This window comes from Pogona vitticeps, chromosome 3, assembly GCF_051106095.1.
Source record: "Pogona vitticeps strain Pit_001003342236 chromosome 3, PviZW2.1, whole genome shotgun sequence".
NCBI lineage: Eukaryota > Metazoa > Chordata > Lepidosauria > Squamata > Agamidae > Pogona > Pogona vitticeps.
In genome coordinates, this window is record NC_135785.1 from 261,624,068 (window position 1) to 261,641,976 (window position 17,909).

The 17,909-nt window shown below is 44.2% G+C and overlaps 1 protein-coding gene across 2 annotated transcripts in view; it reads right to left on the bottom strand.

The window, feature by feature from the left end:
* The window catches only part of UVRAG (UV radiation resistance associated), a 105,907-nt gene that overhangs the window by 58,662 nt on the left and 29,336 nt on the right, over positions 1–17,909 (bottom strand). For both annotated transcript variants that reach the window (XM_020809690.3, XM_078390215.1), the window contains one exon: positions 17,736–17,821. In XM_020809690.3, the coding sequence (XP_020665349.3) occupies positions 17,736–17,821 (86 nt within the window). The remainder of the gene's footprint in view (positions 1–17,735; positions 17,822–17,909) is intronic.

Below are 17,909 nucleotides of genomic sequence, written 5' to 3' on the forward strand. Positions count from 1 at the left end.
TATAACATCACATTCAAGAATGTGGCCTTTTTTAGAAGCATGAGAATCGCATGCCTGAATGATCTATTTGAGGTTGGGAATGTGTTCCCACCACCACCACCCCCGCCCTTGGTCAGTCAGGAAGGCAAACCCTGCAGGGCAGTTTTGGCCGTCCTGTGCAACACAGTCCATTTGCTTGATCTATAGAGGTAGGCTGTTATTTATCATATAAACGTCCTTTAACGGTGCAAAGCGCTTTAGAAACGTTGCTTCATTTATCCTCAGCGACCTGGGAGGCAAGTCAATTTCATTCCCATTTTACATGTTGGGAGCTGGCAGAGATTGAGATTTGCAGAGAACACAGACTCTGCAGTGAAGCTGAAATTTAAACCCAAGTCTCTTAGGTCAACCCCGAGCACTGGACAACCATTTTCATCACGCTGTTCCTCCTTCTACAGGCAGGAGTGGCAAGATGCTTTTTCTCCTTCCTGCCCTTTTCTTGCCTGTCTTTAAAAATCCAGATGTGCATTGTTCTGAAAACAAGAGCTGACCATGGCACGTCTTGCTTGAATGCAGGGGCTGGCCTAAAACCTCCTCCCCCAGCTCCCAGGTGGCAGAACCGGTCACTCACACACCAAGCCAGGGTGCGAAGGGCAGCATGGGTTGGCCTCTTCCATCAGCCAAGACACCACCGAGTGCAGATGCTTGCAAAGGACCCAAGGAAGAAGGTGGCGGCAAGTGGGAGATCAGCCTCACCTTCAACCTCACTCAAAAGGAGGACTGCTTGCAGGAAAGCCTGCTTTACTTCAGTGGGAAGAGCTCATACTGCCCGACTTTGCTTTTCACTCCTCTCTTTTAAATTCCTTTGCCTCATGCCTCAAAAACTGTACATTTGAGGACTTGAACTGTCTTTCTGGCATCTTTTTATTATGGCCAAAAAGTGAGATAAAAATCATAGTTATGAATTTTTATTTTATTTTTAAAAAAACCTGTTTGAATAGCTCAATGGTTTAGTTTATCTGCCTGTGGAGCCAGAGGTTGGGAGTTCGGTCCCCCCACTGTTCTTCCAGGGAGAAAAGCCAGCCTGGGTAGCCTTGGGCCAGCAGCACAGTCCCAGGGCACCCCAAGAAGAAGGGAATGGTAAACTACTTCTGAGTATGTTCTCTACCTGGAAAATACTAAAAAGGTCATCAGAAGTCAGAATTGATTATTATTTTTGAATTGAATAAAGCCCTAACCCTTTCGGTTTTGCAAATCTTAGCAAAAAGAAGCAGTATTTATCCTACAGGAGGATTTGGGTTGGAGGGGGCGGGGTCAACCCAATGGTTTAAAACAAGTATCACACTACAAGTAAGAGATAAGATTTCTACATTTGCTTGATGGCCTAAAGTGCTTTTAGACTCTGATGCTGCAGAATCTGAAACTCGGCCAGCTGCAGATTCACTGCTGTGAGAGATATACTGTACACGTAATTTCTTCTCTTTGGCAGCTGCTAGAAAGAAAGAAAGAAACAACACAGCTAAGCTTCTCCTTCGTCCTGGGTGAGACAAACGGCCACCAGATTCCACTCCCTCCCTCCGAGATGCCACTGATCATTTAAATCAAATGTCTGGAATTCAAGAGGCTTCACAGTCTTGTGTCCTGTGCGCACGATAAGCCACCAACCACTCCCATCCTACTTGCTACCTCAACCCTTCGAGACATCCTGCCCAAAGTTGCTCATGAACCTGGAAGAGGAACCAGATGAAGAGCATCCGATGCCATGTGAAGGGCTGTGGCCAGAAAGACCAACTAGCGAGAAGCCTGTGGATAATGACCGCCTATGAACTCAGAATGTGCTTGTTTACATCTTTTGCTTATTTTCCTCTTGTTTCCCTCTGTCCTCTTGTCTTTCCTCTATTGCACTGCAAGCTTCTGTGGCAAGAAATGGCATTTAACAGCATCGATGACTAACTGCCATCTTGTACTGTTTTTGCTAAGCCCCAGATGAATGCTATTTGTCTACATGCTTTATCAATCCTATATTTAAAGAGCAAATTCAAGAGCACAGACAATAGACATACATGAAGGATGGAGCACTGAAAACAAGTTAATGTTAATCTTTCCAGCTGACAACTGAGTCTATATTCTCACCTCCATACACACACTTGCGCATGCCCCCTTCTTCATTAGACAGCCTTCAGAAGGCTTTCAAAACTATCAGGGGGAGAGAGAGCTTCCCTAATCAGCTACCATGAACTTTGAGAGGTGAGAGTAGAACACATACTCCCAAAAGTATATTGAATATTTGCAGATCCTTTTTTGGGGGTGGGTGGGGGGAAGACTCTTTCCAAATTATCTTTATACTCTTCTTCCAGCACAAGGTAGTCACCTTGAAATGCTTTTGCCTTAACAAACCAGATTTTTTAAAAGTCCCTACAGATCGGCAACCACATTTTTCAAGTCAGCCTTCCGTCCATTTAGCTGTCAATCACAGCCATATTATTCTCCACTTCCCTATAAATACTAACTCAGTTAACATCTTGAAGCCAAGATTTCCTGAAACATATTTGTGTATAGCTTGAAGCTGTGCAGCAAATCACCCAAGCTGTTTGAGGTCTGGTAGCAGAAGAGGTTGGAAGGAACGTCCGTGCAAGTATAATCTATTTCACGCATCCAGTCATTCTGTGAAACCAACGTGATGTTCGTTAAGCACCACTGCTCATCCTCATATTAGAAATTAACACATCTGGAGAAATCAACAAGGTTATTGCATTTTAAGCCTGAGGGCTATAATTCCCTTGGCACCCAAGAGCAATGTAAAAGAGAAATAAGAAAGGAAGGGAATATCACAAAGAACTGTGGACTCACTTGCTCTGTAAAATAAGGACTGTTTATCCAGGACACTGGCACAAACATAGAAATATTCTTGGTTCTCTTTCAGGGATCCTGAATTAGGACAAAATGTTGGAATGAAGGGAATCCCCTAGCTTTTTCTAACTACTGATGGACATGTCTGAAAATCTGAGTGTCACTTCCACATACACAACAGCAAATTGCCTCCATGAACCAACAGCCATCCAATCCCTGGTTTAGATAGATCCCAAAATATTCCCCTGGAAATGAAAAAGAAAAAGCACCAATAATCTGCATGCCTTCACTGGCTGCTTAATAATGTAAGCACTTTTCCTCACCAAACATGCATTGCTAGAAGACTAAGAAATTATTTCCTTACATTTATGTATGTATGTATGTATGTATGTATGTATGTATGTATGTATGTATTTATTTATTTATTTATTTATTTATTTATTTATTTATTTATTTGATTTATACCCCGCCCATCTGGTCTTCCGACCACTCCTACTCTGCATTTATTTTAAAACAAGGCTTTTGTTTTCCAAGGATGTGAGCACTCCCCTAAACCGATTTTTAACTTGTAGAGTGCTCTTCCTGAAACTTCTCCAAAATCTGAAGCTCCAAAAGTAAGGTGAACAAGATGACAAAAACAGGTGTAAAAGGTGCACAACAGAATTCTGGCCAATATGACCTATTCTATCCTCATGAACATGTTTGCAAATGGCGTTAGTCTGAAAGACTGGGATTTATCCAAGGCCAACCTATCTGTTCTGAAGGAAATCAGGCCTGAGTGCTCACTGGAAGGACAGATCCTGAAGCTGAGGCTCCAATCCTTTGGCCATCTCATGAGAAGAAAAGACTCCCTGGAAAAGACCCTGATGTTGGGAAAGTGTGAAGGCAAGAGGAGGAGAAGGGGATGACAGAAGACGAGATGGCTGGACAGGGTCATAGAAGCGACCAACATTAATTTGACCCAACTTCCGGGAGGCAGTGGAAGACAGGAGGGCCTGGCGTGCTCTGGTCCATGGGGTCACGAAGAGTCGGACACGACTTAACAACAACAATGATCAATTTCATTGCTTACAGGGAGATGGATACATTTCTGCAGCCCTTGGAACCCTCTCCCTTTCCCCATCCACAGGAAAACTGTGCTTCCCTGAGGACTTCAGGGGACATTTTCTTCTAAAACAAAACGAACTCTTTGCTTCATTTGAACAAAGAAAAAGCCAGCCACTTCCAGCTTTGCCTGAAGAAGCAGGTGTAGCCTGCAGCAGGCCCATAATATACAGTGGGATACAGCCTGCCGACCCTACAAGATTGCTCATGTTGGCAACCTCAACCAGAAAGATACACTTTCTTAACACTTCTTCCCTATCTCCTGCCTCAGACCAGACTTGGAAACCGAACAGGAACACTGATGTTGCCTTCGATTAGCCATGTTCTCCATGTTTTGAGAAGCTCTTCCCTAAGAGCTGATTCTTTTAAAGGACCACCCTAAGAACAACCCAGTTTTATTAGACTTCTCACTCCGGCATTCTGACTGAACTCTAGAGTGGTTCAGCTAAAGGCTTCCAGGAAGCTCACACGCAGGCTTGCAGTTATCCTTCCCCAAACGATGGCTTCTCAGTTCAGACTTTTCAGTGTGGCACCCTGGCTTCAATCCTGGACACCCAAGGTATGGGGCTGCAGCCAGCGGTGCTTTCCCTTTGATCTGGCCCATCCAGGAAATCTATTTCTGGAGAAGCCTGACTTGGCTAGAGTTGAGCTGTAAGGTGCTACGTACAGGGCTGACACTTACAAAACGCCACCTCCCATACAACGCTGGCTCCCAAGTTCTGACCAACGCTTCTGTGTTTCTCACCACCACGTTCAGTGGCCACAAGAAATGGACTTCCAGGAAACAGAACTACCCTTCCAGGGGAAGCTGGGTTGGTGCCCTCCTTCCTGAACCTTCCACCAGAACAGCCAAAATATTTTAATTCAAATCTCTGCCTTGGGTCACTCACCCGGTTGCGGCTTTGCTGCTGTTTTTAAATGCTTCAAACGCCTTTTCAGTGGTTTTAGGTAAAGGCAAAGGTTCCCCTTGACATTGAGTCCAGTCATGTCCGACTCTGGGGCACGGTGCTCATCCCCGTCTCCAAGCCACAGAGCCAGGGTTTTGTCCGAAAACAGTTTCTGTGGTCACGTGGCCAGCACAAGTAGACATGGAATGCCGTGACCTTCCCACCGAGGTGGTACCCATTTATCTACTCGCATTTACATGCTTTCAAACTGCTAGGTTGGCGAGGAACTGGGACGAGCGACTTTTCCTATCATGATGTATGGAAGTGAGAGCTGGACCATAAAGAAAGCAGACCGCCGAAGAATTGATGCCTTTGAATTGTGGTGCTGGAGAGGCTCTTGAGAGTCCCCTGGACTGCAAGGAGAACAAACCTATCCATTTTGCAGGAAATCAACCCTGAGTGTTCACTGGAAGGACAGATCCTGAAGCTAAGGCTCCATGAGAAGACTCCCTGGAAAAGACGCTGATGTTAGGAAAGTGTGACGGCAAGGGGAGAAGGGGACGACAGAGGATGAGATGGTTGGACAGTGTCATCAAAGCGACCAACATGAATCTGACCCAACTCTGGGAGGCAGTGGAAGGCAGGAGGGCCTGGCGTGCTCTGGTCCATGGGGTCACGAAGAGTCGGACATGACTAAACGACAACGACAGGACAAACGACGGGACCTCACTCCGTCGCGTGGATTCAACCTCACAACGGCTGGTCTTCTGACCTTGCATCACAGAGGCTTCTGCAGTTTAACCCACAGTGCCACCATGAATTGCCCATCTGATTTAATAAGATCTCTTTAATCCTATTAATTTAATGTTGTAGCTGTTTTGTAGCTGACCTTGTTTTAAAACATATGTTGGAAAACAGCTTTGGGCTCACAAGAGAGAAAAGCAGGGTATGACTAAAATAAACAATGAATGAAACAAACGAACAAGTTTTGGGGTCAGAGTATTCCTTTACATCTCCACATTCCATGGTAAGAGAGTGAGTCCCCTTGCCTGTTCCTCAGGGAGAGAACATGAGGGGGGTTCTTTCCTTGTGTCACCTCACCGATGACTTGCTGAGTCTGAAGATATTTGTTTTCCAAAGAAACCTGGATCCTCCTCTCCTCTGGACCTGCTTTTGTATAGCCCTGGCTCCTTCTAGAGTAACATTAAATGTTTTATTAGCCCCTTTTCTGGGCCTAGCGATTTATTTCTGTTCGACACACATTGTGGGTTTAATTTCAATTTTTATCCCACATTATGTTCACCACTCTAAAGGAGAGAAAGAACAGTAAACACTTCCTAGTGAATACATAAACCCCGATCTAGCCATTGTGGCTAGGAGCAGTTCACAGACATAACAACCTTCATGATCCTGCCTGATCCTTTCTCAAAAAGCGACTGCAAATGTAATGGCGTGTGATTCCATGCACTGCATACTGTAAGAAATAGTGGGGCGATGGAAGGGAGACAAATGACGGATTCACTTCTATGGATAACCCTAACCCACCTCCAACTTCCAGTCAAATGAAGAAGGGGGAAAAATTATCTCACCAATTTTCTGCCCAACACCCACAATTTCCATAAGCAGAGAAACTGTTTCTTGGGGAAATTTATTTCTTCTAAATGCTAAGTGTCTCTTACCAGTTCATCCAAAAGACATATTACGATGTAAATATCCCCAAATCTGTTTTTAGAACTGGCACTGCCTTTCAGAGACACCACCTGAACCGCACTGAGGCCACCATGTATGCAGACTTAGTGGCGTTGCCACAGTGCAGGGGGGCACCACCAAGAATCAAATGAGATTACAGAAGAGCCTCCAGATCTTCACTTGCCCTTGGCAAGCTGTATTTGAGGATCAGATTGACTCATATAAGATACTGCCCATATATGTTGTTGTTGTTTAGTCGTTAAGTCATGTCCGACTCTTCGTGACCCCATGGACCAGAGCACGCCAGGCCCTCTTAGCTTCCACTGCCTCCCAGAATTGGGTCAAATTCATGTTGGTAGCTTCAATGACACTGTCCAGCCATCTCGTCCTCTGTCGTCCCCTTCTCCTCTTGCCTTCACACTTTCCCAACATCAGGGGCTTTTCCAGAGAGTCTTCTCTTCTCATGACACGGCCAAAGTATTGGAGCCTCAGCTTCAGGATCTGTCCTTCAGGGCTGAGTTCCTTCAGAATGCATAGGTTTTATCTCTTTGTAGTCCAGGGGACTCTCAAGAGTGTCCTCCAGCACTACAATTCAAAAGCATCAGTTCCCCATATACAGTGGTGCCTCACTAGACGATGATAATCCCTTCCACTGAAATCGCTGTTTAGCGAAATCATTGTCTAGCGAAAAGCATTTCTCCATTGGAAAGCATTGAAACCTGTTTAATGTGTTCCAATGGGGAAGAATCGTCGTTGTCTAGCAAAGATCGGCCATAGGAAAGCCGCTTTGTGAACCGCAGATCAGCTGTTTCAATCGCTGTCTTGCAAAGCTTAGGTCCCGAAAATACTTGTTTTGTGAATGCGGAGGAAGCTGTCAAAATCGTCCTCTAGCGAAAATCAGTTTGAGAACCAGGGACCAAACACTGACCAGCGAAATTCCCCCATAGGAACCACTATTCTATGAATCGCTATAGCAATCAGAAAAAATCAATGTCTAGTGAAAAAACTGTCATGCGGGGTAACTGTCTAGCAAGGCACCACTGTATTTGTTGTTGTTTAGTCGTTAAGTCGTGTCCGACTCTTTGTGACCCCAGGGACCAGAGCACACCAGCCCTCCTGTCTTCCACTGCCTCCCAGAGTTGGGTCAAATTCATGTTGATAGCTTTGATGACACTGTCCAACCATCTTGTCCTCTGTCGTCCCCATTTCCTCTTTCCTTCATATTTTCCCAACATCAGAGTCTTTTCCAGGGAGTCTCCTCTCCATATATAAGAGACTGCAAAGTAAGATTTAGTTCCCCTGCCCACTGAGAGGGCTGAAAATTGCAGGAGAAAAACCCAAAAAGGCTCTGCAATTTGTATATATTTGCTTCCAACTTAGGATGGCCCTGAACAAAAGAATTAGCTCATCTTTCCTAACATACAAATCCCAAACTTGGTGGGCATTTGTTATGGGGATATTCACTTAAAATTGGAGCACATGTAATTCATTTCAATTGTCTTCAGATGCAAGTTCAGCTCCATGTAACCTGAGAAACGGACTGATGAATAATGGATAAATCAAGCATATTTTAGAGAAGACTTCTCCCTACCCCTTAGCCTGAGATGGTTACACTCAAAAGTAAGCAACCTTTCAAACCTGGGCCAGAGATTTCGCAGAATAATTGCATTCAATTTTGTCCCACAATCAATTCTGCTTATGTTAAAGGGAATAGGTTAGACTCTTAACCAAACACCAAGCAATCACAGTCAGATTTCACCAGCTATTTCCTGACAGAGAACTAATTTTCCTGATAAACAGTGATGGCTTGGAAGTCAGCCCAACTGTGACCCAATCCAACTGAAGGAAGACATCATGGCAAGATTTAATACTAATTGCATGGATTAGTGTATGAAAGGATGTCATGAGATGTCTCTATTTCTGTGCAAAAAAATAAAAAATAAAGACCCACAGAGTTCACTTCTACTGGCAAAGGGCCAAAAGATTTTCAAACTGAAGCTATCAAAAAAAAAGTTTCAACCATAACTGTATGGGAACTTAGCAGGACACATCAATCCAAGATATTCTTAATTAAAATGTACTGCCAAAAAAAAAAAACACCCAGCTGCCCAGCAAGTGAAATGTATTAATTACAATGTTTTGATTCACTTCGTTAGCGGTACCTATATTTAGGTCAAGACCACACTCCCATCTTTGGACTGAGATGGACCAAGAAAAAGCTCACATCCAATAAGACAAGCAAACAGCTGTTCAAGAAGTGGGTAGAAAGAAATTCTGTAGTGAGACATTTTCAGTGTCACTACTGGACATTTTTGATGCTTAAATGAGCCAGCTCTGATATGATCAAAAGGAAACTGATTTGCATAAATGGGGAATGTTCTGAGGATCATCACTTGCAGTTAACAGATTGTTTATTGTGGAGATAATCTTTCTTGGAATCATACAGGTCTTCCATGTTCTTAGTATGTAGTAATATGCCCACCTTTTGGGGTTACCATTTGCTCAGCCAGGTGGCCTGATTCTGACTGCTAAACATGCACACTCATCCCATTCTTGCAGCAAAGAGACTTCAAGATTTCTCATATCCTCAGGCAAGTTCCCTGTGTGTTTGACTCCAGTTCCCATCAGCCCCTCACCCATATGGCCAATGGTCAGTAGTAACCCCCAAATCTCCAAGATAGCTGGCTGAGGGTGGATGGGATGCACATCCCTAAACTGTACCTGGTTTTTTACTGGTTTCTTGAAACAAGCCAGCTTCACTATCCAGAGGTGGGAGTTTGCTTTAGGGTGCACTATTAGACCAAACTCTATCAATCGAGTCTCAGGTGGCGTCTGTGGTCCATTCCATCTTTTACAACCTGAGGTGAGATGCCCAGCGGTGTCTTGTCTCCACACTGGGTCCATGCACTGGTAGTCTTGAGATTAGATTACTGTAATGCTCTTTACATGGGGCTGCCCATGAGCCTTTTAGGTGATGCTTTTAACAGAACATAGAGACCCATGACTTGTCAGTGTGTACCTTGGTCAACTAAAGGAGCTGATGTAGCTCAGGGGTTTGGAACACAGGGCTGCACAGCCAGGACCAGTATTCTGAAGGCTCACCAACCTTTCCAGGAAAGGATCCAGCTGTGATTATGAAGAATGTACGGCCAGGCTGATGGAACTACAGTGGTGCCTCGCATAGCGAGGTTAATCCATTCTGGATTAACCCTCGCTATGTGAAAACATCGCTGAACAGATCAAGAAAACAGATCATGAAAACTCACCGTTCAGCGATGTTTTCCTATGGCCGGCAGCCATTTTCGTGCCCTCCCCTCGCTTACCGAGGGCGCGAAAACGCTGCGCACGGTCATTTCGGGGCTTCCGGCTGCCATTTTGGAGCGCCAAACAGCTGATCCGCGGGGCGCAAAGCGAAGGGTGGTAAGCGAAACGCTTACCGACCTTCGCTATGCGAGTTTCGCCCATTGGGGCCATCGCCTTGCGATCGCAGTTGCGATCGAAAAAAACCCCTCGCTATGCGGATTCGTCGTTCTACAGTGCGCTCGTTAAGCAAGGCACCACTGTATGGGCTCTGTCACCTATGTAGCCTTGGCTAAGCTGCCTAATCTCAGAGCACCACCAAAGGAGGAACTGACAGACCACTCTAGAGTATTTTATACCTCAAAATGTACCATATTTGCCAACATATAAGGCAACTGGGCATATAAGACGACCCCCCAATATTTCCACTCAAAATGTAGAGTTTTCTATATACTTGCTATATAAGACTACCCCCTCTTCCGCATGCGTGATTCTGCTTTGGCTGCATCATGGGGAGAGTTTTGCCGCTTTTGGTTCCTTTCACTGGGAGAGAGTGAGTGTTTGCTGGAAGAAGGACAGCATGGGCGCTGATCAGCTGACTGTCGGGTGCTGCTGCCTCTCTGCTGGTTCCCAACAGTCAGCTGTTTGGCGCTAGAGTCAGGCTGTTCCCAGGCTACCAAGGAGGAGCGGGCTAGGTCTACTCGGTCTTACTACCAGGTAAGTGACTTCGCTGGGAGAGAGGGAGGGTTTGCTGGAAGTGCACCCGGCGTATAAGATGACCCCCCCCCACTTGGAGGCATGTTTTTCAGGGCCAAAAAGTCATCTTGTACGCCGGCAAATAAGGTATATGGAAGTGAGAGCTGAACCATAAAGAAAGCTGACCGCCGAAGAATTGATGCTTTTGAACTGTGGTGCTGGAGGAGACTCTTGAGAGTCCACTAGACTGCAAGGAGAACATACCTATCCATTCTGAAGGAAATCAACCCCAAGTGCTCACTGGAAGGACAGATCCTGAAGTGGAGGCCTCACTACTTTGGCCATCTCATGAGAAGAGACGACTCCCTGGAAAGGACCCTGATACTGGGAAAGTGTGATGGCAAGAGGAGAAGGGGATGACAGAGGATGAGATGGCTGGACAGTGTCACTAAAGCGACCAACATGAATTTGACTCAACTCCGGGAGGCAGTGGAAGGTAGGAGGGCCTGGCGTGCTCTGGTCCATGGGGTCACGAAGAGTCGGACACAACTTAACGATTAAACAACAAAAAATACCTCAAAAACTCTGGAAGGGCCACTATAAGTTGAAATCAATGTGATGCATGTAAGAATAATTCTTATTTTCATGGTCAACTGCCTGACATGAAAGGTTGGGTGCCCTTTGCCCTATGCCTCCTCTTTTTTTCCTGTACGGCAATTGTTTCACTCTTGGTCACAAGCCATGAATGCACAGACTAAATACAACAATCACACATCTTACAGCTATTTCTCACAAGAGAAATAAATATAGAGAAGGCCAGATTTGCTAAAACAACCTTAGTTTACACTAGGTTTATTTAAACAAAGTAATGACCCCTGGGGATTTAGAAAACAGAACGAGAGTTTTTGGCAACACGAGAGATATGGGATACCCCAACTGCAAACACCCAGTACTATTATTAAAAGGACTTCTATTAAACAGACTTTAAAATAAAAATATGAAACCTGAACAAACAAGTCTTTATGCTTGCCTAGAGACTAGATTCTAAAGAGGTCCTGCTATATTAGGCACAAAAAAAAGCCTCCCATCTCCATCGCTTCACAAGTACAAGTAATCTTTTCGCTTTTGGAATTTCCTTTCCCACTAAGACGTCCAACCTACTTGTTTGAGTTTTTGCTATGTATGCAACATCCTCACCCAATTCCTTGAAACCATGTGACATCTTGCCAACACCACGGTCAGACAGAAGCCAAGAAGAACAAGGCGGAGTACAGACATAAAGCATCCTCGGTGAGGCTCTCCCACCTTGCCACCTGCTTCCTGTGTGACGGGAAGCAAGGACTCTCTAGCACAAGACATGGAAAGCAAAAACGACAAAACAAAATAGTCCAGAGCGCTTTGAGACCCTTGGATGAACTGTACTCCCATAAGCGAGGGGACGGGGGGGAACTCTGTAATGGATGAAACTTCCATCCAAATATTTCACTTTGTATACTGTAGGCTCCAGCTCAGAGCTGGCTAATGCCGATTCCTTGAAGTCAAATAGCAGAAACATGACTTAAACTCTATGAAGAGGAGAATATTCTGCTCAATCACAACAGTCTTTCTTTTTTCTTTATGAAGAACATCAAGTTTTACTACAAAGAAAAAGCAACCAAATATTCCTTACAAGTGATTTCTACATTTGATGCTTCCAATCAAACAGAACAGATTCTTGGACGCAGGACGGACGACACACCTGCGCGTTCAGCACTGCATGCCAATGTGCTGAGGACACCTTAGCAAAAAGCTCTGGATGATGTTACCCAGCTGTTTCATGTAGATGTTAAACAGCATGGATGATGAGATGGAATGGTGTTGTCCCCTATAAGCCAAAGACGATAGAGTGGAACAACAATCAGGCAGCCTTCCCTTCTGGAAGCAACTCAACAGGAATAAGAGGAACCGCAGGAGAACCATGTAGCCTGGTCCACGAAGGGACACTGTGGTCAAGAGCATCAAAAGCCACTCAGAAGACTTTGTGCCTCAACCACAACACTCCTCAACCCATCTCCTAGAGTACAGATCTTCCAGCAGGACAAGCAAGGCATAGCTCCATGCCAAACCCTAACAAGAGGCCAGCCTGCAACAGACATAATCGATGGCTGAAATCCAACAGCAAATCACAACTAGAAAAGATCCACTGAATCACTAAGCCAACACCTATGAACATTCCTTTGATTCAAATGGCCTACTCTGGTTGCAGCTTACTAGTGGATTTGAGCCCATCAGTTTCACCACCATGTGCTCTAATGCCATGTCAAGATACACCTATCTGTAAACAGTGTGATACAGGTAGTTACTCACATTGCCTGAGTTCGGAGGTCACTTTTCAGAGAAACTCTGGCCTTGAGAGCTGCAGTTCCCACCTGACATTTCTCAGTGAAACAATGGCCACATTTAAGACTTAAGAGAGTAGAGCAACAAGCTAAAAAAGCCCCAATCCACCAGTAAGTGTAAGTAGGCAATTAACTAGTTCACCTCTTTCTTAACAGCCTATCCATGTCCTCGGGATTGAGAAAACTTAAAACCAGCACAACATGCCCAGAGCGATAGCCCTTTTTAATCTCCATTTGAAACACAACATCCAACTTAGAATGGAAGCGAAAGCACGCCGACAGAAGCAGAGAAACAGTCCATGTAATAGCATGAAGACGCAGTCCTCTTTTATTCTGCACATCACATTGTCAGAAAGAAACGAAATATGAGATTGCTGTTGCTGGCTGCATGACCATGTTTATTAATCAGACTGTGCAGATAGTTTTCATAGCCCAGTCATTCTCCATGCTGGTCTACAACCACCAAGGTAATACCATCCACGAAGCAGAGAACTTGTGAGAAGAATCGTTAGTGCCACACAAAATGACATAATTCTGCAGCACTCAAAGCGGTATCTGTAGAAGAACAGGTATTAAATGGGCTTGCTGCAAAACCACATAGGAAACATGGTATTTACAAATGCCAAGAACTCAAGCTTCAGGGTATTATCTGAAAATATTGTTCTTGTTAAGACTTTTCAAAAAATAGCCATTTCCCTGCAACTCTGAATCCCCTCTCCAGAGCCGCGTGCAGTTCATATAGGTCCGTCCATGACCCCAGGCTAAAATTCAACACTCCACTTGCCAGTTGTTAAAATTCCTGATCTAATCCCAAGCAAATCATCCAGGGGCTGGTCACCTTCACTGCTCCGTAGAAAGATGCAATGTCAGGAGTTCTTAGCAAAAAATAATAATAATAATAAGAGGAGGGAGGGAAGGAAACAGCCTGGAGGCTGCTGTTTTTGAACACGGTGCAAAGTTGGTCACTATAAGACCTGAACATGGGCAAAGCAATCTCCCCTATAACAACAACAACAACAACAACAACAACAACAACAACAACAACAACAAGAACAAGAACAACAACAACAACAACAATAAAGGGAATAGAGGCAAAAAGAGAGAAAGTCAATCTGAAGGATTGAAATATACAGTATATCTTTTTTTTTGGCATTAGTTACTTTATTTTAGAGAGTTTGTGTTGTGTAGTGTGTTAGCTTACTACTGCACTTTTATTATATGTTTACATTACATTATTACAAGCCACCCAGAGTAGTAGCCCTAGATGGACAGGATAAAAAAAATTAAAAATAAATAAAATTCAGAGAGACTGAAGTTATTTTTCACATCCACCTTGCTCACCTTCAACAATGGGGGGACTGAGGGAGTCTACCTGTGCTATATGCCGTTAGCTTTCTGAAGTACCAAGAGGGAAGTGTGCATATGTACCCCTCAGCCAGTGATGAATTCGGAGAGGTGAAAAAAAAGCAGGGAGCTAAGCAGCGTCCTTTTAGAATCAATAAAATCTTGTCCCATACTTTACAATTATTGTTAAGCACAGAAACATACTGACAAAAGAAAAGGTACTTGACATAAAACATTGTTAACTTATGGATATGAGTGCACTGGGTTTGGAGCATCTGGCTATGGAGACAGAGGTTGAGAGTTTGATTCTCTACAACATCAGACTGAGTCCTGTGATCATTAATACTGGAAGTTAAACAAACCTCCAGTAGTGAGGTATGGAAGTGAGAGCTGGACCATAAAGAAGACTGACTGCCGAAGAATTGATGCTTTTCAATGGTGGTGCTGGAGGAGGCTCTTGAAAGTCCCCTGGACTGCAAGGAGATCAAACCTATCCATTCTGAAGGAAATCAACCCTGAGTGCTCACTGGAAGGACAGATCCTGAAGCTGAGGCTCCAATACTTTGGCCATCTCATGAGAAGAGAAGACTCCCTGGAAAAGGCCCTGATGTTGGGAAAATGTGAGGACTCACTCACTAAAGAACTTTTTTGAAAATCAAGGCTTGGGGGGGGGGGGAATTTGGAAGAAAGTTGTTGTTTTTATGTCTCTCTTCTGAGTCTCCCTTGCAAGGCTGTGGTATAAAGCAGGCTACAAGACTAAACCAACCCAGCAAGTTTATGTTACGTACCGTATTTTTCGCACCATAAGACGCACTTTTTTCCCACAAAACAGGGGGGTGGAAAGTCTGTGCATCTTATGGAGCGAAGAAAACAGATTATATTTTCCTGTTTTCTTCTCCTAAAAAATTGGTGCGTCTTATGGAAAGGTGTGTCTTATGGAGCGAAAAATATGGTAACCAGCCCTTCTCTCTCTGTTATTCTGTCTGACAACAATAAGCATTTTAAGAAGGTAGCTTCCAATACAGGTGATGCTCTGAGAATTCTAGCCACTTTTAAGACTAATTACAAAGGTTCAAGCACTTAAGAATCTAACTTTAAACAGTGGCAAAATAATTAGTCCGCTCAGAAGTAAATTTATAAATAAGACAGCTAAAGACTGTTCAGTTCTACACTTCCACCAGTCCATTCAAAGAAAAATGCATTAGTAGTATTCTCTTTTCTTCTGAGGCAACAGCAACACCTTCTGGTAGGTTTGCTACACTGACACGGGCATTTTCTAACCTCCAGCAAAAGTTCCAAGAGCATATACCAACTGTCAGGAAACAGGGAGGACATCAGGAAGCAGACTAGGCAGCTCAGCAAGAAAGATAAATATCAAAGCCTTGTTTTATACCTGGGCTGAACTAGAAATGTTCAGTGAAGCCAGTCAATTACAGTTATAGAAGAGGTAGCTGTGTTAGTCTGTGCAAGCATTATAGGTAAAACCGAAACTCATTTGTTCACGATAGTTCACATTAAAAAAAATATAAGAGTTTGTCTTTAACAGTTTGTCTTTTTTAACTTTTTATTTCTATTTTGCTTTTACCTATAACGCTCACGTGCAGGGGAATCGCACAAACAGGATACTACTGCATCTAAAGGAATTGTAATTCCTGGGGTCTGAAGGAGGAAAAAGCTGGTATTCCCAAAGAAACAAAGGAGAATAAGATAGAAAATATACCATCCTAGTAGCCAAAGTTCAAAAGAGAGTAGTCCTAGAACGAGCTGGATTTTTAGCACGTATACATTACTGAAACAGTGACGTCTACGTTGGCTTGGGCATGTCGTGAGAATGGCTGACGGTCGGATTCCAAAGCATCTCCTGTATGGAGAATGAGTGCAGGGAAATCGCCCCAGAGGGAGACCACAACTGTGATACAGGGACATCTGAAAGTGGGATCTGAAAGCCTTAGGAATGGACCTTGACAGATGGGAAACTCTGACATCTGATCGTTCAGCCTGGAGCCAGGCAGTGCATCACGGCCTCTCCCAATTTGAAGAGACCCTTGTCCAGCAGGCCGAGGCAGAGAGGCAGTCCCGAAACCAGCCAAATCAGGGAGCTGGACAGGGGACAGATTGTATTTGTCTTCAGTGTGGAACGGATTGTCACTCTCAACACTCTAGATGCTGTTCCAAGTCCTCCATACAGAGCACATTACCATGGTCTCTCGAGACTGAAGGATGCCTACTCTAATCTAAATCTAAATAAAAAAGATTGGCTCTGTCGGGCCGCTCCCCTCTCTGAACTGCTTCCATAGGGACATTATACAAACTAAGAACTGCTTTCAGAGAACATGGTTCTGAGAGTCTGAGAAGAATCTGATGCTGTAACTGATACATGCAGGTGTGTTTCTTTTAGTGTAAAATCCTTAAATCCTCATGTTCTACCTCCTGTAGCTAGAAAAGTACAGTGGCATACAGAAAGATAACTTTCACAACCAGTCCACAGCTCCTAGATTTCACCCTGATGATGAATGTGCAACTACTCTCGACGTGATCTATACCTCTGATACCAGAGATCAGGCGGCGAGCACTTAAACTTCCACATTAATTCTATAAACTAACCACAGTTGGCTAGCCCAGATACGTAATGCCTTTGAAGATGAGCAGGCACCATCAAAAACTTAATTCTAGGCCAATCATTTATTCTAAATGACGGGATATAAAGGAAAGAGGGCCCATGGGGACTGCATGAGATGTTTCATGGCAAAGGAGGAATAAGCAGAGATGAAGCTGTGAAGGCAAGAGGCTTAAAGACACTTTTGTCATCTGCAGTGCTGGAACATCCGATTATGCAGTTGCAAACCCACGTCTGTCGCTCTGGAGCATCTCCACCTGTAAGAAGCCATGGGGCTTGTTCTTGAAGATCAGGTTCTTCACAGGAAGCTGTCCAACATGCAGTCAAAACGACCGTGTGACAAATATTCCAGCAGTATAAATGATGTACAAGTGTGTGCACCACCCCCACCCCCACACAAGAGGGTAATCTTATGTATCCTAGGGATTACTTCATCTGGTCCTATAAACCTGGCAAGTCTGTGAACTGAGAAAAGAACACCGTTTTCTCTTGTCTATGTCCTAACAGCCCATAAGATGCATCACAGAACAAATCCCATGGGAGGAGCAATGCACCAGCGAGACAAGGACGGACAAAGTAGCCCTGTGCAATTTTTGAGGCATTGCAGGGCTTGTCCAAAGAGCATCAAACTACCTCATTCCATCTCTGGGATGATGTCCAGATTGCAGGGGGGGGGAGCCCTTTACCATGTCCTATGAACAACTCAGCAACAGCTTTAGCTCAATGTGAGCAGTACCTACGCTACAGGCAAAAGGCTCCACATTCAACGCTGGTCAGTTCCACTTTAAAAAGCCAGAGCACTCGTCTAACAGATTACTCAACACAGGAAATCTATGTTTTTATAACATTATTCATGGCAAAAAAACACATCAGGATTTTCCAAAAAGTTACCTAAGTAAAGAGAAGACATCATATGAGTTACGGACGCAGTTCTGATCCACTTGAAGGAGGTTATTTTTCTGGGTTCCTGGGTGGCCCTTTGAAGGCAAAGATGGCAGCAAATTAGATGCATTGCATTTCTAATGACATGGCAGTCAGGTCCCGTTTTCCTGTTAAAAGACTTTC